This window comes from Polypterus senegalus, chromosome 7 (genome assembly GCF_016835505.1).
Source record: "Polypterus senegalus isolate Bchr_013 chromosome 7, ASM1683550v1, whole genome shotgun sequence".
NCBI lineage: Eukaryota > Metazoa > Chordata > Cladistia > Polypteriformes > Polypteridae > Polypterus > Polypterus senegalus.
In genome coordinates this window covers 8,987,141-9,012,835 of record NC_053160.1, presented here as the reverse complement: position 1 = coordinate 9,012,835, position 25,695 = coordinate 8,987,141, and the positions used below count along the sequence as shown (strand labels likewise).

Sequence of the window (25,695 nt, the reverse complement as noted above, 5' to 3'; positions counted from 1 at the left end):
TCATTCTTTCAAAATAACACCAAGTCAAGTTTTGAAGGCCCCTAAAGGTCTAACTGTCCACCGCACTACTTGGTTACTTATTCCAAATGTCTGTGGCTCTCTGTGTGAAGAAAAACTTCCTAATGCTTATGCAAAACTTTCCCTTAGCAAGTTTCCAGCTGTGTCCCCGTGTTCTTGATGAATTCATTTAAGAGTCACAGACTCAATCTACCGACTGACTCACTTCATAATTTTAAGCACTTCAGTCAGGTCTCCTCTGAATCTTCTTTGGCTTAAACTGTAAAGGCTCAGCTCTTTTCATCTTTCCTCATAACTCATCCCCATAGTCCTGGACTCAGCCTAGTCACTCTTTTCCAAACATTTCCCAGAACTGCTATGTCCTTTTTGTAGCCTGGAGACCAAAACTGCACCCAGTACTCCAGATGAGGCCTCACCAGTGTGTTATAAAGCTGGAGCTGAACCTCCTGTAACTTGTACTGCACACATCAAGGCGCTATATAACCTGATATTCTGTCAGCCTTCTTAATGGCTTCTAAACACTGTCTGGCAGTAGATAAGTGCCAGATCCACTCCGACTTCTAAATCCTTTTCATAGGGTGGACTATCGATTTTCATACCTCCTACTGTGTATTCTAACCTAATGTTTTAATTTCCAATGTGTAATACTTTAGATTTAATGACATTAAATGTCATTGTCCACAAATCTGCCCAAGCCTGTATGTTGTTCAAGTCCATCAGATTCCAAATTATCTGCCAATCCACCATCTTGGTGTCATCTCCAAACTTAACCAGCTTGTTACTTATATTCCTATCTAAATGATTTATGTAAGTTAAAAATAGCAGTGTCCCCAGTACTGACCCCTGCTGGCCACCACTCTTAAGACAATTCTGATGAGGATCATCACACCATCATCCTCTGCTTCCTGTGTCTGATCCAATCTAATTCTGCACCCATCTACACACATCACCCTGAACTCCCCCTTCTTTTAGTTTGGTGCCCACCCTCTCATGTGACACCTTATCAAATTCTTTCTGAAAGTCCAGATAAATAATATCATAGGCACTATGCTGGTCATATCCTTTTGTTTTCTCCTTATAGAATTCCAGCATGTTAGCAAAACACAACCTCCCTCTTCTGAACCCAAGCTGACTGTTCAGTAAAACTTAAAAATCTTTTCCTTAGTAATTCCTTCCTTTAATTTGCCAAAGCACATAGTCCTAAAAACACTTTTAAAAATGCCCACTAGAGGGGGATATCACTGCCATACCGCAGAGTCTTTATTAAAAAAAAAAAAGATTTATTCTTCACAAAACTGCTTGTAACAATAATGAAGCTCCATAGGAGCCCAAAAGGAAAAAAGTAGTTGCCTGTAACACCAAAGGCAATCCAAATCAAACAAGTCCCAATACAGATATTCAAATAACTGTTAAAATACAGAGCAGAGGGTCAAAAATCCAAAAAAATCAAATAAATACAAGAAGACTCACCAATACCAGGCATATTCAAAATGAACCACCAGGAGCTGTGGGAGACCTGCTGGTTTTAATGGGACAGAGGGCAGTTCTTACCAGTGATTGGCAGGTGGCCCCGCCTCTCTTACGGGACCATCCACAAAACATAACACAAGTGTTTATAAACAAACAAAATCAAAGACAACGTACAATGCACATAAGCAACAAAGGCAACATTAACAAAATGGACATAAATCAAAGAATCAAAAATGGAATTGAGTATGAATCTGAACACCAGCCTGGCTGAGACATGTGTCACACACGTGCGCATGGGAGGCAGCTAAAGGGCCTGAATAATGGTAGTTCCACACCTGACCATGGGGATGGCGAGGTGCACTGACTTTCTCTATTGATCCTCTACAGACCACCTACGAGAAATCTCACAAGGTCCCGGTGCCAATGATAATGTCACTTCAGTGTCTCGGCACCCATGTTGACATCACTTCCCATCCCGATGACGCCACTTTTAGTTCCTGTGCCAACAATGACATCGCTTCTGGAACCAATGACGTTACTTCCGGTCTCGGCCTTTAAATCCGCCATCTTTACACCTCTCAATCAGTTTTTGTTTTGGACTTTGTACCGAGCACTACTCATCAAAAAGATACCTATTTGCAGCCAGGGCATATTATGTGGGTGGGTGCCCCAAACCTTTGATGTCTCCAGTGTATTCTGGTCACACATGACCATATGACCCTCAAAAATACCACAATTATAGAGAAGGTTGGATCATGGTATGGGTCTGTTTCTCGGTACCAGTGGATTTCAAATTATCGAAGAGAAGATGAACAGAGTCACATACCGTGAAATGCATGAGAAGAGTCTGTTGCCATCCACAAGGATGATGAAGAGGACATGCAGGTGGGCCTTCCTGCAGGACAAAAATCCTAAACATCCTGCAAAGGAGACTCTCGGTTGCAGGGTAAGAGAAAAAATGTGCTGGAAAGGCCTTGTCAATCACAAGACTTAACAATAAGAACATTTGTGGAAGGAACTGAAGATCAAGATTCACCAGTGGGCCCCCTGGAATCTTCAAGATTTGAAGACGGTCTGAGTTGAAGGGTGGGCCAAAATCCCACCTGAGCTCTATGACAACTTGATTCTTCACACAGGAAGCATTTTCAAGCTGTCACTACAAATGAAGGCTTCTTCACAAAGTATAAAATACATTTCAGATGGCGTGTTCAGAACTTTATTTCGGTGTCATTCCAAAAAACTTTTTCATGGATTGCAATGTTACAATATTTTTTGGTTGTGTCCTTTTATCAAGTTTATTTCAATGTGTGGTCTAAATTTCATGTGCATGTGCAGAATTGTATCTCCATGATTTTTTTTTTTTTAACAGTGTTGCTAAGGCTTTGTGGGTGAGTGGTAACGGAAGGTGGCAGAGCACTGAATGGGAAAATCGGTTAACTGCCCATTGAAGTGTGAGCGCGACCAGCACAGTCATTCCTCACTGACGCACGGTGGGTTGTTATGGGAGACACGTACACTCACAATGTTATAAAGGGTCCAAGTAGGAGGGGGAGAGAAATCGAGGACAAAATGGCACAATTGGGTATTGAGCCGTTGCAGAGGAAAGGAGATGAGGTGTTTGGAATGCCCCGCGGGTAGTGAAAGTAATGGCAATTCAGGGGTGGGTCACTACAGCATTATGAGGAGCAGGAGCGGCAAAGAATCCAAGGGTCATTCTACAGACATTGAGGGAAGGTGGCACGACAATAGAGTCGGGTTCCCAGTGTTTCAATGGTGATTGGCTGATATAGCTGCGAAGAGAGAAAGATGGTGGACTGGAGTTGCTAGCATCTTAACCTGCTGCAAGACCCGGAGGGTGGGAAAAGAAGACAGGGTGGAGAAGGAGAGAGAGAGAGAGAGAGAGTGAATGAGACGCATGGGGGCATTAAAGTTAAGCTGGTTCTGACTTCACCTAATGTCTACAGACCAGTGGCATGTACATCTCACATCATGAAGACCTCTAACAGACTAGTCCTAGACTATACAAGAAGATTTTTTGGATTTCTCTAGTGTCTGTAGTACCACCCAGCCACCCCTACTAAGGGGTAAATTGAGAGATATGTAGGCGGAGGAGCCTGTGGAGTCCTGGATAATGGACTATCAATCGAGCAGACCGCCATTTGTGAGACTCAAGGACCGTGTAAGCAACACTGGAACACCACACCACAAGGAACAGGCATGTCTGCTTTTCTCTTCACTCTGAACACCTCCAACTATAAATATAACAGCAGGTCATGCAACCTTCTCAGATGATTCTGCACTTATGGGGTGCATTGGTAAGGGGGATGAGACAGGGGAGAGGAGTCAGCGGGAGAACTTTGAGAATTGTCTGCAACTTAACATCAGCAAAACCAAGTCACTCAATATTGACTTTCACCACACCAGAGAGCTTCTGTGTCTGGTCATTACTGAAAGAATGGATGTACAGGTGGTCCACTCCTACAAGTCCTTGGGGGTCCCACATTAATAACAGGCTGGACTGGTCTCACAGATGAACTATACAAGAAAGGGCAGAGCAGATTCTTCTCCCTTAGGAGACCGCACTTCTTTAATGTGAGCAGTGACCCCTTGCACATCTTTGTGATGGCCAGTGTGATTTTCCACACTGTGGTATTTTAGACTGGAAACATCACTTCAGGAGAAGCCCACCGAATCAACAAGCTAATTCAAAGGGCAAGCTCAGTTACAGGACACACTCTGGACCCCCGTGAGGTTGTAGTGGAGGAGAGAATGAATACAAAACTGAGTGCCATTATGAAGAACGCTGCACATCCTCTCTCTGAAACAACAACACTAAGGACTTTCAGCTAACAAATCATTCAGCAGAAGTGGGTCAAAAAACACTACGTTCCTATATACTAACAGCAATCTGTCTCACTGGGACTGGGACTGTCAATCAGAAATTTTCTTTCTTTTCATCATTTTGTAGTGTGATAATCCTGTATGTCACCTCAGTGGGCCTGTGAAGTCAGAAGTGTTCTTTCATTTGAATTTTCTTGCTTTATAGCCATTTTGGTGTGTGTTCAGACCATAACATGTGTGCATATTTATGTATTTGTTCATTTATTTATCTACCTATTTATGTATTTATTCATTTAAAAAACTTCTGTAATGAGCTAAATTTCCACCTAGGGACAAATAAAGTAACCCGGGTTTGCTTCCTGGGTCCTCCCTGCGTGGAGTTTGCATGTTCTCCCTGTGTCTGCGTGGGTTTCCTCCCACAGTCCAAAGACATGCAGGTTAGGTGCATTGGCAATCCTAAATTGTACTTGGTGTGTGCCTGGTGTGTGTGTGTGTGTGTACCCTGCGGTGGGCTGGCACCCTGCCCGGGGTTTGTTTCCTGCCTTGAGCCCTGTGTTGGCTGGGATTGGCTCCATCAGACCCCTGTGACCCTGTAGTTAGGATATAGTGGTTTGGATAATGGATGGACAAATAAAGTTTGTTTGTTCGTTCATTTCTTTCTTTGCTTCTTTCTTACCTACTTACTTACTTCCACAAATGCACTGTTTTTATAGAGGATTATTTGTTGAAGACTGCAGTTTGTTTATGATCATGTTTGACTTTTGATGGTTTTGAATAAAGCACACTTTGTACTTTTACACCATGGGCTGTTCTTTGGGTCCTTATAATCCTTACCCATCTTGGTTCATGACTATCAAAGTCCTGGAAGACAGATGATGCCAAGGCTGTGGGCACCCAGGGCATCACAGTGTAGAGCTGCATTTGTTATACGGTATGTTTAAATGTCAACATGCTGAATGCTTATTTCCCCCACTGTACAGTGTGAAACTCACACTGAGAGACACAATTATTAAACACTTTGGCTGTGCTGCACAGTCACTTGTCCCGTTTTTACCCAGAGGTCCTTGGCCTACTGTCATCCTCAGGTTTTCTGAATGTCGTCTGATGTGCATTTACTGTGTGATGTTCTGTTTTTGGTATTATATTATTGTCAGGGGGTCTGTGGGAGACTACTAAGCATGGATCTTATCGCACAGACACGACCTTACATTCAATTTTAAATCAAGTTCAGGTGTAAATTGTTACATTTAATCGGCAGCATGTTGACCGACTCTGTATATGTATGGTTCACAACTACAAAAAAACAAAAATAATGAGACCTCACTACCAGTTATATTTTTCCTTATCTTTAAGCATTGTATATAAATAATATTTTTTTTTGTTAGCTCATGAAATAGTGATAAGACAACGTAGTCAGAGTTCAGGTACTGCAGTGCACCTTCCCACAGGTGGGGAAAAAAAAAAAATCAGCATACCCTGCAAATGAAATCAGACGTGTTGTGTTGTTTGTGGAAACTTAGAAATGAAAACAAGAGACAAAGGAAAAAGTGAATAAAGGCAGCGACCAATCAAATTCAGACTACTAAAGCGCTTAATTTCAATTACACTCTCCACTCTGCTATAGACGATGGAAGAAACCACATTGCGTTTCACATTTAAAAGCAGTAAATTTGTTACTTGTTTAAAAAAAAAAAAAACATCCAATGGATCCAAATTTCATTAAAGTTTTATGTGGCAACCAGCTGCCAATTTGTTGAATAAGCTTAAGATGTAAAAGATTTATATCCTAACATCCCAGGTCAGCTAACCTTTTTCAAGCAGAGTACAGAAGGGGGCACGGAACTGGGAAATTCTCGGCAGGGTAGTGCTACACAAACAATGGCTAACAAGTTTGTTATAGCACATTAGCTTGCTCTTTTGTCTAGACGTAATGTCACGTTCAATTCCACATCATGCACTTATCAAATAAATGGACATTTAGAAAACAGAAGTAAGGGGATGATTACTGCCCATCTGCTTTGACTGAGGGTGCATGCGTTTTTATTTTAATTTGCAAATAAATAGACAGTTCTCTTGTTACATTTCAGAAAAAAAAAGAGATAAATGGATTATTTTTCTCATAAGACACACCAGGCAGACCTCTGATTTCTTCCCAATTATATGAGTTACATGAGCGGCGAGCGTTCTGACACAAGCGTTGTATGACTGCCCCGTACTCTTGAGAGTGAATCTAAGTTAAGGGCTGCAGTGTCTCGAGTGGTGTTTGTGTGTTCATCCTACGTGTGCTCCATTTCTCCAGGGGGCTTGTACTCATCAAGACAGTGCCATTTAAGCGTGTTCACTTTCCTCTTTTCAAACAATCTAATGATAGAAGACGTTAGGCGGTTTTGCTTATGTTTGCTACAGAAGTAAGAGCTTGATTTTGACATTTGTTTGCATGCTTATAGTGCCCTCCATAACGTCTGGGAGAAAGACACATTTTTTTCTTAATTTGCCCCTCTGCTCCACAGTTTAAAACTGCAAATCAAACCACTCACACATTATGATTACAACAACAACAACGACATTTACTTATATAGCACATTTTCATACAGATAATGTAGCTCAAAGTGCTTAAAGTGATTAAAGTGCAGATTGCAGACTTTCATTTCAGGGGATTTGAATACATGTCATTGGTCACACCATTTTCTCTACAAGTTCCCCTCATTTCAAGGCACCATAACGTTTGGGACACAGTAATGGCAGGTCTATTAGAGCTGTCATATTTAGAACTTAGTTGTGTATTCCTCACATGCAAGGACTGCCTGAATTCTGATTTAAAACCTTGTTGTTCTCACTCTCTGCGCCCTGCCCGGGGTTTCTTTCCTGCCTTGTGCCCTGTGTTGGCTGAGATTGGCTCCAGCAGACCCCCATGACCCTATAGTTAGGATATAGCGGGTTGGATAATAGATGGATGGATCAGGCCCGCCACCGGGGTGGGGGGGGGTCACAAACAGGACTCTGGTCCAGGGCCTTAACGGAAGAGGGCCCCATCACGCTTGATTTTTTTTGGCATGTGGGGACCAGGGGGAAGGCAGAGGGGCCCACACGTACCCAGTTGTCTGGGGCCCAAATATTTCTGGCGGCGGGCCTGGATGGATGGATGGATGTTCTCACTTTATTTAGTTTATTACATTAAATGGGGCATCCAAACACTGTCTGGAGCCCTGGAACCTGGTTTGTTCTCCTTGTTGTCTGTAGCATGCAGCAGTCAGTATTATTACACTTCAAGTCTGGGGGGAGGAGTTTCAGGTCGGTGAGTCGGGAGTCCCCCTAGTTGTTCAGAGTGTCTGCTCCTTTAGTTACAAAAAGTGCTGTCCCTTGGTGTACATTACATGGACTTTCTGGAGCGATCAGCACTTGAGTTACGTTAAAGGTGCCTTTTGGTGTCCAGAGAGCACACCCTTTATCTTTCATAAACATTGCTGCCTACATCATCTGATGATGCAGCTTTACCCAACCTGTGGGCTGTGACCGTCTATGCCCCAACAATCGTGCCTGATTCACCGTGCTGACAAAACGACCACCTCTCAGCTCCGATGATCAAGTTTGATTCACCGCAACAGCACTGCAGGTTGATCGCGGCCGATCCTGGATGGCCTCCCCATATCCTGCTGTGATAATCCCACTCGATTTATTGATAACAGTCCAGCTACTTCCTCCCACCCAGGAAAATTACTTCTACAAACATTCTGTAATAACGCATGAGTTACATTTTTGTAAGGAAGTAGATAACCTCCCAGAGGTAACAGGAACTAATGAGGAGGATTTGTTCAAAGTGGAGCAGATGATATTCTTCATCTTGACTTTCAGAAAGCATTAAAGGAAGGAATTACTAAGGAAAAGATTGAGCAAAACCTGGCTAGAATAGGAGTTTTACTGAACAGTCAGCTTGGGTTCAGAAGAGAGAGGTTGTGTTTTGCTAACATGCAAAACCAGCAGGTCTCCCACAGCTCCTGGTGGTTCATTTTGAATATGCCTAGTTATTGGCGAGTCTTCTTGTATTTATTTGATTTTTTTGGATTTTGAGATTTTTGACCCTCTGCTCTGTATTTTAACAGTTATTTGAATATCTGTATTGGGACTTGTTTGATTTGGATTGCCTTTGGTGTTACAGGCAACTACTTTTTTTCCTTTTGGGCTCCTATGGAGCTTCATTATTGTTACAAGCAGTTTTGTGAAGAATAAATCTTTTTTTTTTTTTAATAAAGACTCTGCGGTTTGGCAGTGATATCCCCCTCTAGTGAGCATTTTTGAAAGTGTTTTTAGGACTATGTGCTTTGGCAAATTAAAGGAAGGAATTGCTAAGGAAAAGATTTTTAAGTTTTACTAAACAGTCTGCTTGGGTTCCGAAGAGGGAGGTTGTGTTTTGCTAACATGCTGGAATTCTATAAAGAGAAAACAAAAGGATATGACCAGCATAGTGCCTATGATATTATTTATCTGGACTTTCAGAAAGAATTTGATAAGGTGTCACATGAGAGGGCGGCCATCAAACTAAAAGAAGTGGGAGTTTAGGGTGTGGTGTGTAGATGGGTGCAGAATAGACTCCGAGACAGGAAGCAGAGGGTGATGGTGTGAGAAACCGCATCAGAATTGGCCGACGTTAACAGTGGTGACCAGCAGGGGTCAGTGCTGGGGCTGCTGCTATTTTTAAAAAATATAAAGAATTTGGATAGAAAAATAAAGAACAAGCTGGTAAAGTTTGCAGATAATATCAAGATAGATGGATTGCCAGATCATTTGGAATCTATTAAATCATTACAGAAGGACTTGGACAGCACACAGGCTTGGGCCGATGAAATTTAATGTCAGCAAATGTAAAGTATTACACATAGGAAGTAAAAATGTTACATTTGAATACACAAAGGGAGGTGTGAAAATCGAGAGTACACCTTATGAGGATGATTTAGGAGTCATAGTGGACAATATGAACTGCCAGGCGGTGTTCAAAAGTTATTAAGAAGGCAAATAGAATGTCAGGTTATATAGCGCCTTGATGTGTGCAGTACAAGTCACAGGAGGTTCTGCTCAAGCCTTATAACATACTGGTGAGGCGTCACCTGGAGTACCGTGTAAAGTTTGGGTCTCCAGGCTACAAAAAAGGACAAAGCAGCACAAGAAAAAGTCCAGGGAAGAGTGACTCGGCTGATTCTAGAGCTACAGGGGATGAATTATAAAGAAATATTAAAAGAACTGAGCCTTTGCAGTTTAAAAAAAAAAAGATTAAAAGGTGAAACGAGTTAAGCGTTTAAAATTATTATGGGAATTAGTCCAGTGACTGTGACACTGGAAACTTGTTAAGAGTAAATTAGGAGGTTTTTCTTTTCACACACAGAGAACCACAGACACATGGAATAAGTGAGCAAATAGTGTGGTAGACAGACTTTTGGGAAGTGGGCACGCTGGCGTCCTGGCAGGGTTGGACCTAAGAACAATACCTAGCCGGCAGGCCAGTGTGATGGAAGGACAGGGGATGAAAATCTGTCAGGTCTACCGGCTCCCCTGACAGACTAGAGAGCAGCATCTTTGAGTCAGTATTCCCACACGGACACCCACAGGGCATGCTGAGACCCAATGTCCGGTGGGTCGGCCCATTTGGCTGTGGGGAGTAATCATCCCTGCTTTATGGGGCTTCCGTTTGACCCAGAAATGTTTTCATCGGGTTATGACCTAGCACCGGAAGTACTCCCGGGTCCAAGGTTAAAAGGAGCTGCTTGACCTCATCCAAGTGAGTTGGTGTCGCGTATGAAGAATGAACCAGGTAGGTATGGAGAAAGAGAGAAGAATTGTATTATATTATTGTGCCTATTTTAAAGCCTTTTTAAGGTATTCTCTATGTATGTTTGCACCCGGGACTTGTGTCAGTGCAGTTGTGTTAGAAGTTCTGCAACGCCCCCCTACTGGTCACAATGTCTTTTACCTTCTTTCTCTTGCTGCAAGCACAGTCTGAGTTCATGAATCGTGGCTTTGTCAGTAGCTGTTTGCACTTTAATCTGGTCCAGCATGTCTTCTAGGTTTGTTCTAAAAGAAAACACAGCAATGTAATCATTAACATTTTAGCAACAAAGTGGTTGGCACCTGACCAGTTATCTCCAAATTGAACTCAAAAATCTTCAAGGTGACTTTTTTATTTGAAAAAATTAATAAAAAAAATGAAATCAATCCAGTTACAGAATGAAAGGAAACAGTAAGGTATTGGACACGGCAGTCATTTTTAAGTGTTTCACCATGAAGACCACACAGACAAAGTAAAACAACAAAAGTGAAGGAATGACAAACACCATGGTGGGTGCCTTTTGTTACTTGCTGAGAAGCAAAATAGTGCTACAGCCTCATGGGTTGACCCCCTTACTTTGAATCTCAAGCCCACTTGCTACATGTATCCAGTTTGCACATTCTCTGTATGTCAGGTGGATGGCTTTTCTTTCATGTCCCAAAGATTTGTGTTTTCACTGGTGATTCAATTTATTCACATGCAAATGTACAGTAAGTCTGTGTGGGTGTTAATGGGATTTTCGAAGGACTGGCTCCATGCCCAGTGCTGGTTTCCTTACTGCACTTTACGTTGCCACAAAAATCTCTGACCTCCTATGACCCTGAATTGCAGGCAGAGTGGCATTCTGGTTAAGGTTTTTGATTTCAACCCTTGAGGGCATGGGCTCAAATCCCACTACTGACATTGTGGGACCTGACCTGCATGTGATCCAATTGGAAAAACAAAAGAAATTGAACCAAATTGTAAGTACCAGGCAAGATTAATTGGCATCACAGAATACCGGCATCCCGGAATGACTATGGGACCCCTACCCGGATGGCAGGACAAGAGTAAGGAGCAGTGTGGGAACACTACTAATTTTGTATATTTTTACCTCCCATCCGCTAGATGGCAGCATCCCAAGGCCATGGTAACCATGTGGAGCCCTGCAGGGCATGATGGGCAGTGTAGTGCCAAAAGTCAGCCCTGCTGGACTCCAGTGGTGCCACCAGTGGGTGTTGCAGGGATTCACAACCCCTACTTTTTGGGTCCTCCGTCTGAGTGCTACCATCAGGCTCCCGGGTCTGACATAAAAGGAAGCCATCCAGCCTCCTCCATTGGAGTCAGAGTCAAAAGAAAGGAAAGCAATACTCACTGGAGGGAGATGGATGGAGAAAAGAGGAAGGAAGGAAGGAAGGAAGGAAGGAAGGAAGGAGCATTTCAGTGGAAACCTTGGTAAGATATTGGCAAAATAAAATATTTTGTTTTGAACCCGTGACAGTCTTTGCATTGGTAGTATCCAGGGTTTGGCCCTCAGTGGCACCCCCTATATGTCACAAACTGTATCTCGCATGTTGTAAGTCACCTTGGATAAAGGTGTCAGCCAAAAAAGTAACTCTAAATAAATTGGGTAAAGCAGGACTGAGAATATTTAGTCTCATGGGAGCTAGACGTGATTCTCAAACGAGAATTATGTCTGTGCAGTGTGACATATTGAAATGATGGTAAAATTACTTGTTAATATGAAGAGTTCATATTGTTTATATCTCAAACGAGAACACAAGGCAGGGACAAAACCTATTAAAAAGTGCGTAGTGAATTACGGCAAAATCCTCCACTGCAAAAGCTCCCCACGCTGGGCTTCTCCTTAAAACATCCGCAACTCCCAATTCCTCCAATCTGCACAATTTAAACTGTCAGTGGGGTTTCAGGGAGAGAGCAAAAGAAGGTAAACAGAAGACTTGATGCTGAGAGAAAATAAAAAGCTACAACTGCTGTAATCCATTCATGTGTTCAGCAGCACAAGCCAACTTAAGCTTAATAATAAATTTGCATGTTGCAATGAGTGCTGAGACAGTAGAGACAGACGCACACATGTAGACCACCACAACTACTGGGCTCCACACATTTGAGGAGTGCCTTTGTCTGCTCCAGTATCCTTCTGTCATATTAACTATTGCATCACTTCATGACATAACAACAGCAAGTAGAGTTTAGATAAGCATTGTGGTGTATGTAAATACAATGTGTTAAAAGGCTGCGGCTATTTTGACATGGCCTGTTTGTAGTTCCAATGTTAAATTTCTTCAGTTATTCGTTTGGATTTGCAGTCAGAGGGTGGATGCCGTGTGGTATTATCCGTGCTTTACTTGTGTTGTTAGGCAGATTTATAAATGCGGGTGTTTGGAGTACTTAAATCTGCATCTCCTGCGGTTCTTCATTATCCACTCTCTTAAAGGCAGTTCTTTTGACGGGATGTGACACGCCATTTACTTCAAATGCTTATATTGCAGTTCATATTTGTGCGAATATTGCTGACAATTCTTTCAAGCTTACGTTGACACTTATACTATCATCGCAATGCTGAACAACAGAGAGAACACAAGGCACCCACAACACATGTCATTCATGTTTACCATTGAGGACCATGCCACGAAAAGTACAAGCAGACACTTCAGTTCGCAAGCATTGATATGAGAATGCAGTCACAAGTACACTGCAGAGCTATAGCGTGTCTTTATGTGAAAACAGCAGAGAATGAAACTGAATTAAAAATAAAAAAATAAAAAAACAGAGCTAAGCTTTACAAGTATCATAAATTACACCGGCTGTTACAGACTGAAATCAAATGTATGTTTTTATTCTAAAATAGTAAGAATAAGAGTAGTTCACTTCTCAAAAAGGAGTCGTGTGGGATCAAACTTGTGACCTTTTGATTCCCAGTCAGCAATTGATACCGTTGTGCCACCGAGGCAATCATAGTAAATGCGTGTCAATGTCACACGCTAACGCGGCTTTTTTTTCTGTAGTTATATTTTTGAATAAAAGCGTATTTGTTCTGTTATATTTGTACCTTTTGTGAAAGTGTTTCTTTGATATTTGGACTTCAGGCTTTACACATTATACACTTCATGTCTACATTTTGTCAATTATTACTAAAACATGAAAAACGTTTCTGTTTTAACGATGAGTTTACTGTTCATAGATCACTGTAGACACGGAACACACGTGAAATGCAAGTGTTCCAAATAGCAATATAGTATTTATAAAAGGTGTCATTTTGCTTGACTTCTCACTCTAAACAACTCTAAGCAACTGACACGCAGGTAAACAGACTTGAGCTGAGAAAACTGTGCGCCAGTGTTATACTAAGGTTGTTATAATATTAAGAATTGTGTCACTGTATCTGTTTTAGATCTCTTTCAATGTATTTTTCATTCTTTTTCTGTATAACATGCCATGAAGAGCTGAGCCAGCTTTAGCACAGGGTGTCAACTTTCAGAAGTGCTGGGATAGGCAAAGCATAAAGATAGACAAGAACAGCTGTTGTCAGCCCTAAAAGGCCTAAGTGTTATATGATCTGACTATCTGCTGCTTAGCCTAAGTGTGTCTACCTTGTTTGGCATTGTACTGGGAGATGTGGTCATGTGGACACAATATAAAAGAACGCTGAAACCTTGCCAAGCTTTGAAGACCTGCGGGAGTGTAAGACATAGACTCCAACGCCACCTCCGTTGTGACAGAAAAAAGCCATTTCTACACGACCAAATCCCCGTGGTTAGAATAGAAATGTGACTGGTCTTCCCTGTCATTTTAAAGCAACGTAAGCCGCATTAAACAAGCTAAGTATATTCTGTCTTTTCTGTGACTTTGTCGCCGCCTATGGCCGAAAAGAGGGATATCGCCGTTATACTTTATACTTATTTATTTATTTATTTATTTTATTTTTTTATTTATTAATTTTATTACAATCAATACATAGCAATCAAGTTTTTACAAAAAAAAGAATTATGCTAAGAACAGATCAATCCCCACCCTTGAGAGAGAGAGCAAGCCAAACGGTGTCAAATTTAAGGCTTGTAAAAATACCTAAATCAACAAATTCTCTGTGCTTTATAAATCATTTCAAAATATTACTGATTAGATCCTGCCATGTTTTGAAAAAGTCTGCACAGATCCTCTAACTGAGTATTTGATTTTTCCAATTTTAAATAATATAACACATCAGTTTCCCACTGACTTAAAGAGGAGAGTTTGGGTTCTTCCAGTTTATCAGAATAAGTCTGCGTACAACAGTGTAGTGAATGCAATCACAATTTGTTTGTCTTTCTCCACTTTAAGACCCTCTGGAAGAACCCCAAACACAGCTGTTAATGGGTTAGGAGGGATTGTGAGTCCAAGACTGTCTGAGAGGTAATTAAAAATTTTTGTCCAGAATAATGTTAATTTGGTGCAGGCCCAGAACATGTGACCTAGTGAGGCTGGGGCTTGGTTGCAACGCTCGCAGGTTGGATCATGCCCTGGAAACATTTTGAGAGTTTTAGTCGAGACAGATGTGCTCGATATATAATTTTGAGTTGTATAATTGTATGCTTTGCATATGGAGCTTGAGTGAATTCTCTGCATTGCTACTTTCCACTCCTTTTCTGATATATTAATTGAGAGGTCATTTTCCCAGTGTCCTCTTGGATCTTTGAAAGGAAGGGATTGTAAAAGGATTTTATATATTGTAGAGATGGAGTCTAACTCCTTGAAATTGAGCAATAATTTTTCCAGCGTGGATGAGGGTGCAAGATGAGGAAAATCTGGAAGGTTCTGTTTAACAAAGTTCCTGATTTGAAGATAGTGAAAGAAATTTGTAGCTGGAATGTTAAATTTGGAATGTAATTGTTCATAGGATGCAAAGACGTTGTCTATATAAAGATCTCTAAGCAAGTTAATTCCAAATTTTTCCAGATATTAAAACTGCATATGTTTGTGAGGGTTGAAAGAGGTGGTTCTTTTGCAGGTGCCACAGAAAGAAGCTTCTCCGTCTTAAAATGCTTTCTACATTGGTTCCAGATTCTAAGTGAGTGGAGCACAATTGGGTTATTAGTGTATTGCCGATAACGTGTGTTTATTGGAGCACAAAGCAAGGAATACAAAGAAGTACTGCAGGATTTTACTTCTATTGCGGTCCATGCCTGTGTATGTTCTTCTATTTGTGTCCAGGTTCTTATCGACTGTATATTTGCGCCCAGTAATAAAACTGGAAGTTAGGTAGAGCCATGCCGCCTTCTGCCTTTTGTCTTTGTAGGGTCGCTCTTTGATGCGTGGATGTTTAGAATTCCAAATAAATGAGGTTATTGTTGAATCTAATTGCTTAAAGAACGATTTATTAATGTATATTGGTATGTTTTGAAATAAAAAAAGGAGCTTAGGAAGAATATTCATCTTAACAGTGTTAATTCTTCCAGCTAGTGTGAGATGAAGGGTTGACCATCTATGCAAGTCTTGTTTAATTTTTTCCATGCAGACGCTAAATTTTGTTGATAAAGAGCTTTATGTTTACTTGTGATGTTTACCCCAGGTATTTAAACTGTTCTGCAATGATAAAAGGAAGGGTGTCTAATCTAATATTATATGCTTGAATTCACCGGAAAGAGTACACTTTTATTCAGATTAATTCTGAGACCAGAGAGCTTTTGAAATTCTGTGAGTGCTGCTAAGACTGCAGGCACAGAATTTTCTGGGTCCGATATATACAGTACCATGTCATCTGCATATAATGAGATTTTCTGTTCCAGTCCTTCTCTGCTAATCCCCTTTATCTGATCAGTATTTCGACAATGTATTGCCAGTGGTTCAATGGCAATTGCAAACAGCAGTGGTGACAAAGGGCATCCTTGTCTTGTGCCACGCTCTAGTTTAAAGTAGTCTGAGCAAATGTTATTGATGCAAACTGAAGCTTCTGGGTTAGTATACAGTAATTTAATCCATGCACAAATGTTCGGGCCAAACCCAAACTTCTCCAAAATAGTAAAAAGGTATTTCCATTCAATCATGTCGAATGCTTTTTCTGCATCCAATGATAATAATATTTCTGGGGTGTTTGATTTAGTTGGTGAGTATATTACATTAAACAGGCGTCAAGATTTGAAGATAAGTGTCGGCCCCTAATAAATCCAGTTTGGTCTTGTGATATTACTGAGGGAGCACTTTCTCCATCCTTCTAGCTATGATTTTAGAGAGTATTTTAACGTCGTTATTCAGAAGTGAAATTGGTCTGTATGATGCACATTGTAATAAGTCCTTATTTTGTTTTGGAAAGACAGTGATTAGTGCTTGGCAAAGGTTTGTGGAAGAGATTGGTTATCTCTGGCTTCTGTAAATGTTGCTAATAGGAGGGGAGCTAGCTAAGCGGAGAATTTCTTGTAAAACTCTGCAGGGTAGCCGCCAGGGCCTGCTGCTTTTCCACCTTGGAGTGACTTTATAGCATCCAGTAATTCTGATAATGACAGAGGTTTATCGAGCTCCTCCACACTAATAGCGTCAATTTGTGGTATCTGTAATTTATCCAGAAATGCATTAGATTGTATATTGTCTTCTTTAAACTCAGTAGTATATAGGGATTTATAGTAGTCTCTAAAAGTGTACATTATATTTTTGTGTTCGATGATTTTATCTCCGTTCGTGTTAGTAATTACCGAGATTGCGCTATGCATATCTTGCTTGTGAATTTGTTGCGCTAAAAGCTTATTAGCTTTCTCCATGTTCATAATAATGATGTCTGGATTTGTAAATTAGTTGTTCGGTTTCTTTAGTTGTCAAGAGGTTTAATTCTGAATGTAGAGCCTGCCTCCTCTTATGTAGAGTCTCGCTTGGTAGTCTGGCATGTTCTTCATCTATTTTAGTAATTTCGCTTTTATCTCTGCTACTTTCTTCGCTCGGATTTATTTCTGTGGGAAAGATATGAGATAATCTGTCCTCTTAAGAAGGCCTTAAGAGTTTCCCAGAGTATTCCTGCAGAGATCTCAGGGGATGTATTTGTCTCTAGAAAGAATTCAATTTGTTTGGATATAAATTCAGTACAATTCTCGTCAGCTAATAGAAGCGGATTGAGACGCCATCTGGGGTGAGTGTATGGGGCTTAGTAATTTCAGCTCCAAGATCATCGGAGCATGGTCTGAAATAACAATAGCATCGTATTTACAAGATTTAATCTTAGGCAAGAAGTTATTATCTATAAAGAAGTAATCAATCCTTGAGTAGCAATGATGTACTGGTGAGTAGAAAGAATATGTTCTTGAATTTGGGTTTAAAAACCTCCAGGGGTCTGATAAGTTGTGATCAGTTATAAACTTTGTAATTATCTTTGCGGTGTTAGTTGCCGGTCCCCCTGTGGAGGAAGTCTTATCTAAAAGTGGATTTAGAACACAATTAAAGTCCCCAGCCATTATAAGTTTATGAGTGTTCAGATTGGGAATGGATGCAAATAAATTTTGTATAAATTCCTTATCATCAACATTAGGTGCATAAACATTTATCAAAATCATTTTACAGTTAGATAAGTCTCCCATGACCATCACATATCTCCCTTCAGGATCCAATACTACATCTGATGCTACAAATGGTACTGTTCTATGTATGAGAATTCCCACCCCTCTAGTTTTCTTTGTAAAACTAGAATGGAACATTTGGCCAGTCCAGTCTTTTGCAGCCGGAACTGATCCTTACTTAGTAAGTGGGTTTCCTGTAAAAATACTATTTTAGCATTTAGACCTGTTAGGTGAGAAAGTACTTTCTTTCTCTTTAATTCGTGATTCAGGCCTTTAACATTCCAGCTTACGGTTAACTGTCCCATCATGGAGACACTGATTCTGAGTTTTTGGTGTCATATTATAGTCTTAACTGGAAGTGAAATAGTTTAGGTCTTAATTTCCTATTCCCCCAAGAGTTGTTGCCATGCAGCTTATTATTACGTTGATAGTTATAATTATAAAGATTGAGATGATAGATTAGATATAGATCAAGCCTGCTCTCTTTCTCTTCCCCTTAACCCCCACCCTCCCTTTTGCCTCCCCAGGTGAGGCTAAAACCCACTTCATGCAGTCCCAGTCCTCTGACATACCCAGAGACAGAGCACGCCCAAAGCACATCAAGCCCCATGCAGTGGCGCTTTAAGGTTAAAAGATAGAGATATCTGTTACCAATATAGTCTTTAAAAGAGGAAAAAGAAAAAAAAAAAAAAAAGAATTTTGCACTTAATATATATATATATCTTCATATATAATATCTTCCTTTTTTTTCCTGAGGAGTTCCATCACCTCTAACTTAAATGATAATCGTTCAAAACGAACTATAAAAGATCTTGGTCGGGTCTGACGGTGTTTGATCAGCGTGCTGTAAGCGCTGCTATCTCAGATTCTGCTTTAAAGTCGCCCCGATTATTTTAGAAAAAGTTCAGTTGCGAATTTCACCGGGTTTAAACTTTCTCGATTCTCCGGCAGGCCTTCAATTCTGACATTATACCTTCTATTCCCATCTTCTAAAGCAGCCAGTCTGTCTCCAAGTTTTTCTCCGAGTTTTTACATTCAACTGACATTTACTGCTCTTTCCTCGGCACTGGCAGCTAGATGTTCGCTATTTCGATCCGATTCGTGAATGTCTCACTAAGATGCTCCAATCGATCAGCAAGCGTGCTCAGTTTAACCGAGTTTTCTCAATGCGCTCTTCAATTTTACCCAGCACCTGTCGAAGTTCAAGTTGTACTTCTTGACGCAGCCTTTCATTTGCCTGTTGGATTTCCTGTTTTAATTCCTGTTTCAGTCTCTCAAGTGCCTTTGCCGTTGCTTTCTCATTAGCCTTCTCGCTTTTCTTTATATCTTGCGTGAGCTCAGCGAGCAACACTTTCAATTCAGATAGCTCAAATGTGCCTTCTTGTGCCGTAGATGAAGCAGCAGACTCTGCTGAAGCCGGTGTCCCCGCTGCTCCAGTCCCGCGTAATTGCGTAACTGAAGCCGAGGACCTCCCGGCCTTTTCCAGTTTCAGGTAATCCTCTCCAATCGGCGAGCTATCCACATCTGCACTCACGATCGCACCTTCGCTCCCCTTTTCGCTCTCAGCCGGCGACGATGTAGCGGACCGTGGTCCCAAGGAGTCTGTACTTTCGCCCATCTGATCCAGGTCTGTCTCTGAGAGGCCGTATCTCGAACTAGGGCTTGCTGATCGCAGCTTGGATGTAGCTTTAGTCTTTGATTCTTTCGGACCCCCCTTCTTGTTGGCCATGTTTATATGTGTTTACATATACTGTAGCGGTCCCTCTCGGGTTGAATAAATACAGGATATCTCAGAATAATAAGCAAATAATATGAAAAATAGCACCACTGCTAGCGGAGCTCCACTTCAGACGTCCATCTCTCGCATCGGACGAGACCAAGTATTTGGTATATAAGTATATAAATACTTTATACTTATTTAACTAAAGGGTTATTAAAACGCCGCAATATAAAAGAACATATTTCCATGGAGCTAACACTCCCATAGGAAACAGCCGGTGGGGGATGTGATAGCAGGCTGCTTGCTGTTTGCTGCTTATCAACACATTTAAAGGACAAAAGACACTGACCGAGAGGTGAGAAGCGATTTAAGGTGGGACAGATCTACGAGTTTGTTCGTAGGCTCTAGTAATTCTAGTGTTAAACAATGTTAACGATTTATCTGAAAAATGGAACATATATATTTTAATGCTTTTCATCATGAAAGTAATATCAAGTATAAATCGAGGAAATTGTAAATGTGCAGAGAGCTGGAATATTATAAATTTAATATGTTCTGTGTGGCGATGCTGCTTGCCACTGCTGTCAGGTCAGGAGGAATCCCCAGAAGCACGTAGTGATTTAACAACTGGGTCGGTTTTAAGATGATGTTTTCGATGGTCTGCTTTAATGATAAAGTAAACTACGAGGTTAAAGTGGAAATTTTGAGGTTAAAGCCAAAATTACCACTTTAATCACAAAATAGACATTTTCATTATGTCCTTTTTTTCTCTCTGTGGTTCAAATATGCCATCGTACATTCTGATGGTATTGTGAAGGTGAAAAAAAAAAAAGACAGCACAGAAGATGGTAAGCGAGACTTAAAATGTATTGTGTCATTACTTTGGGGAATATGCAATCCTGTAGGATCCTAAAAGCAGCTGGAGTAGCAAGAAATTCAGGCTGGAATTCAGGGTTTAAATGTGGAGAGTTATGATAATATTCCAGAAGATGACATGACTATTTAGATAAATGTATATTGTTGTACATGAATAAATATAAGATATCCTCAGAAAATAAGCCATAGTGCATCTTTTGGAGCAAAAATTAATATAAGACCCGGTCTTAGTTTTGAAACACGGTATGTATAATTCACAGGTCTTATACTAAACATGTAATATCTAAGAAATGCATCTCAGTTAAGCCACCTCAGATCACTCCAAAGTGAAGTATTTTTAGTTGGTCACATTGCAAAGATGAATAAACACTTTCCTGGTTCTTTGTAAGTGTTATGAAGACCCAAAGAAGTGCTTGTTAAGTAAGGTCTTGCTACATAAGAGTAAATGAGTACTCGAGTACCTAAACTAAAGGGTTACCCAGGAATGAATGTGCAACTTTCTCTCCTGCCACTCTGTTTAATTGCTTGCGGTTACAGATGTAAAAGAAAGCAGGAAGTGTTCAACTTAGACGATAGCGGTCAACCCTGACCATGACCAGGCCAGTTAAGAGTAAACATACAGGAAAGACAGATGAGGTTTGGGAAATTTGGTTCAAGTTGAGGTAGTAAAGAGTCTAAAAGGGTAAACAGGGTCACCCTAGGACCCTACCGTGACAAAATACAAGGTTCATTTACAAAGGAGTCCCTGACAAAGATCAGTATTACTGTAGAGGGAAAAAGACGGCACATTTTAAAAATGTCGAAAGACAGAAAGAGGGAACAATCCTCAGAGGAATCTCTGTGGATCCTTTATATTAACAAGTATTTTTACCATCTACTCAGGAACGAGAAGGACAAAAGTAAAAACTGTTATTGTCACAAGACAGTCACATGGAGTGCTCAATGGCCCCATTAAAGTCATTATTCATTGTTCTAAATGTAGGAAAGCTCATTCTCGAGAACAAACATCAGAGTGCAGTGCTAATTGTTATAAATAAATAAGTATGTCTAAGTGCTAGAGGTCTAAACTGAAAGTGGAATGGTCTCCAATGTCTCATTATAATACTCTCAAATCACACAACTTTCTAATGTCTGAAACTACTTTAAACTTTAAACAAAAGGGTTTTTACAACAAGAGAAGTGTAATAATATTGAAATACGAACAACAGCTGAACCAGACAAATGCACATCAAAACAACTAAGAAAAAAAGAAAACTAAAAAGAGAGACAAATCTTCTAACTTGAATAAAAAGATAAAGGCGTATTGTCATTGGTATGTATGAATAATTTGTTGGGTGAAACTCCTGAGTGTTGGTGTGTCAGAGAGAGGATGGGCAGCATTGTTCTCAATGGCACTCAGTTTCGTTTTAATCCTCTCATCCACCACTACCTCCAGCTAGACCAGGGAACATCCCATCACTGAACCTGCCTTCTTAACCAACTTGATGATTCAGTGGGCCTCTCTTGAAATAATGGTGACCAGACCAGCACGTCACAGTGTAGAAAAACACACAGGCCATTGCAGAGTTGTAGAACATGTAAAGTGTGTAAATATGAAAAATAAATAAATATTAGACAATATATGTGTATATTGTCATGCATGTGAGCCTACCAAAGGTTGAACTGACAGACAGGATGCTATCAAAGTATTGAAAACAAAAAAAAAAAAGGGCTAAAACTAGAACTAAGAGTGAGAGAGTGCGCTCACCATAGAGTAGGTGATTATGAGTGGTGTGCTGGAGAAGAAATGGCTGACATCAGGTACAAAGCAGAATGAAGCACTCACAGCTGTTGGTTCAGGGGCAAATTCTGATGGCTCCAACTATGAGAAAGGTCAAATAGAAGACTGGGGAGCAGAGTAGTTTGTGTGAGATCTCCCTTTTTTTCTCAATGATAGATGCAATATAATTCGATGACATAAGAAGACTGCAACATGAAAACCATAGGTAGAAGCCAAACAGGATAAACTACAGTGCCTTTAAATTTATGACAAAATGAAGCGGTTAGATGACACACAGCTCATAGGTGGTAAGTGAAGGTTTTATGTAATTTTCATTTTTCTTTCGGCTGCTCCCATTTAGGGGTCAACAAAGCAGATCATCCTTCTCCATCTATCCCATTTTCTGTCACACCGACCGCCTTGAGATGTCCTCCCTTCACCACATCCATAAACCTCTTCTTTGGCCTTCCTCTTTTCCTCTTGTCTGGCGGTTCCATCCTCAACATTCTTTTCTTGGTATCCCCCTCATCTCTCCTTTGCACGTGCCCAAACCATCTCAATCTCGCCTCTCTCATTTGGTCACCAAACCATTGTACCTGTGTTGTCCCTCAAATATACTCCTCCTTAATCCTTTTTACTCTTGTTACTCCAAGCGAAAATCGTAGCATCTTCAGCTCTGTCATTTCCAGCTCTGCCTCCTGTCTTGTCCTCTGTACCACCATCCCAAATCTATACGACACAGCTAGTCTCACTACCGTATCACAGACCTTCCCATTCACTCTTGCAGTTACTTTTCTATCACAAATGTCAAATTTATTTATATAGCACATTTAAAGCAACATAGGAATGATGTGGCCAATGTGCTTTACAATAATAGAATTAAGAAAAACATACAATTAACATGAATAACATAAATAGAAATATATCTGTGACCTCCTTAATTACAAAAAAAGACATAGCAGCACTAGAGAAAGTCCAGAGAAGAGCATCTAGGCTGATTCCAGGGCTACAGGGGATGAGTTACAAGGAAAAATTAAAAGAGAGGTGAGCCTTTTCAGTTTAAATAAAAGGAGATTAAGAGGAGACCTGACTGAAATGTTCAAAATTATTAAAGGAATTAGTGTTGTGGATTCTACTTGTTACTTTAATACCTGGAAATGGATGGAAACTTGTTAAGAGTAAATTTTGCACACAGAGAGTACCACAGACACATGGAATAAGTGACCAAGTAGTGTGGTAGACTTCAGAGGCCTTCAAAACTAAGCTTAATGTTATTTGGGAACAATTAAATAGGTTTGTTGGGCTAAATGGCCTGTTCTTTTTAAAATTTTTCTAATGTAAGTGAACCACAGTGAAATTAGACTTTTGAAATTGCAAAAATATATAACTTATTAATATCCTTATGATATAAATATCATTATGCTCAGATATCATAAATGTCACCTTGCAGACCATTTTCGGTGTTTCAAAAGACTCTTTCTCTGATTCGTTTTGTGACTCTGAGTAAACCTATTAAATTTTGCTTTTAGCAGAAGCTCAACAAATAAATAAATATTATATTATGACAAACAACAAACCCCCTCACAAATATACACCAGAATGACTAAGAGGAAAGAAAATGAACCCTTGGCATGTCAGAGAAAGGATATGCAGCATTGTTCAAAATGGTGTAAGAGATGGCCTGCAGCTCAACCTGGCCGGGACGCCCCTCATGGGGAAATTTGGCTTTTTACAGAAGGTCTTTAAATCAAATAAACAGATAAATATATATTTAGTAGTAGTTGAGCAGAGAATGAAGATAAAAATGATGACCATTGTAAGAGACGGCCAGCAGCCCAACCCGGCCAGGATTGGGATGGGGGAGGCAGCTTTTGTAGGACACTGTCTCCCCCAACACACTAGATGGCAGCTTCCCTGGAGTATAGTGGTGCCCTGGATTCCAACAGGGCACTCGAGTGTTCAGAAGCCATTAAGAAGGCTAACAGAATTTTAGGTTATATAGCACCTTGAATTGTGGAGTACAAGTCACAGGAGGTTCTGCTCAAGCTTTATAACACACTGGTGAGGCCTCATCTGGAGTACTGGGTGCAGTTTTGGTCTCCAGGCTACAAAAAGGACATAGCAGCACAAGAGAAGGTCCAGAGAAGAGTGACTAGGCTGATTAAGGGGCTACAGGAGATGAGTTGTGAGGAAAGATTAAAAGAGCTGAGCCTTTACAGTTTAAGCAAAAGAAGATTAAGAGGTGACATGATTGAAGTGCTTAAAATGATGAAGTGAATTAGTACAGTGGATTGAGACGGTGACTTTAAAATGAGTTCATCAAGAACACGGGGACACAGTTGGAAACTTGTTAGGGGTAAATTTCGCACAAACATTAGAAAGTTTTTCTTTACACAAAGAACGATAGACACTTGGAATAAGAGACAACGTATTGTGGTGGACAATAAGACTTAAGGGACTTTCAAAACTCGACTTGATGTTTTCTTGGAGGAAACAAGTGGATAAGACTGGCGAGCTTTGTTGAGCTGAACGGCCTGTTCTCGTCTAGAGTGTTCTAATCATCACTACCCGTCTAGACTATTGCAATGCATTGTTTTATGGCCTACCGATTAAGTATATCAACAGATTACAATATGTTCAGAATTCTGCTACTCGTTTACCTACACATACTAATATTGGTTACCAGGCTATGACAGGCTATGGAAAAGACTTCTAGGCACACACATATCCGATGTGAAAGGTCACGCGGTCAGGCTAGATATAGGGCGGTGACGTGACACTAATGGGGTCATGAGAGAGGAGCGGGGAACACGTTAGTCCGAAGGAGGAATAGGAATCGAGAAAAGCGGTGTGTCGGCGTATGGTTGGGCGCAGGCAGCGTGGGGAAGAGTTTGGAAGAGGAGGAATAGGAATCGAGAAATGCCGGGTGGGCTACGTGTGGGGGACTGGTTTTGAAGAGGAAGCAGGACGAACCAGAAGAGAAATATATATAAGAGATTATTATGTTGAAAATTAACAAGAACAATAAAAAAAATGTGTTTCTTCTTTCTAATCCTTTTTACAGATTCTTTCGATCACATATATTTCCAACTATTTTAAATTGCACACAGACTTTATTGACACCCTGTATAAATCATTTGAGTGTAAACCAACCAGAGTAAAATGTACACATTGATTGACACTGTATGTAAATTCAACAGTTTATATAATGAATCCCTATTCTTTGATTCTCGGATCATTCTGACCTGGCTGTAACGGACTGCTTCTGAAGAACGCTCTCTCCGAGGTATTTTGCTGAAGAGTCATTAAAAGATCCCATGAACAGCTTTTCTCAAGCCTGATTACGGAATTGTCCTGTTAGAGGATGTTTCTTTCTTTAATAAGATGTTAAATTTCAACCACCAATGAATGTGGACAGCTGTGTGTATCTAGCCTCACTTATTCTGTAGCCACATCTTCCAGCAGACGGGCATGAGGAGCTCACGCTGGTAAGAATGCCAATCCTTTGCATGGCCCACTCGACCCAGGTCAGTTCAGGCCACAAGAAGTTCTCCTCTGCATCTCAATTGTGCGTCATAGAGATTTTAAAAACAGGCCAGAATTTGAACAGAGGACTCAGGAGCTTTTGGCAATAGCATTAATGTTTGCAATAAACCAGTGAGTCTTTTTACTACTG

The 25,695-nt window shown here is 40.6% G+C and overlaps 1 protein-coding gene across 1 annotated transcript in view; it reads right to left on the bottom strand.

Moving 5' to 3' along the window:
- Window positions 1-25,695, bottom strand: part of cntln (centlein, centrosomal protein) — a 503,405-nt gene that overhangs the window by 179,068 nt on the left and 298,642 nt on the right. Inside the window, exon 14 of the mRNA XM_039758210.1 lies at window positions 10,292-10,392. Within this exon, the coding sequence (XP_039614144.1) occupies window positions 10,292-10,392 (101 nt within the window). The remainder of the gene's footprint in view (window positions 1-10,291; window positions 10,393-25,695) is intronic.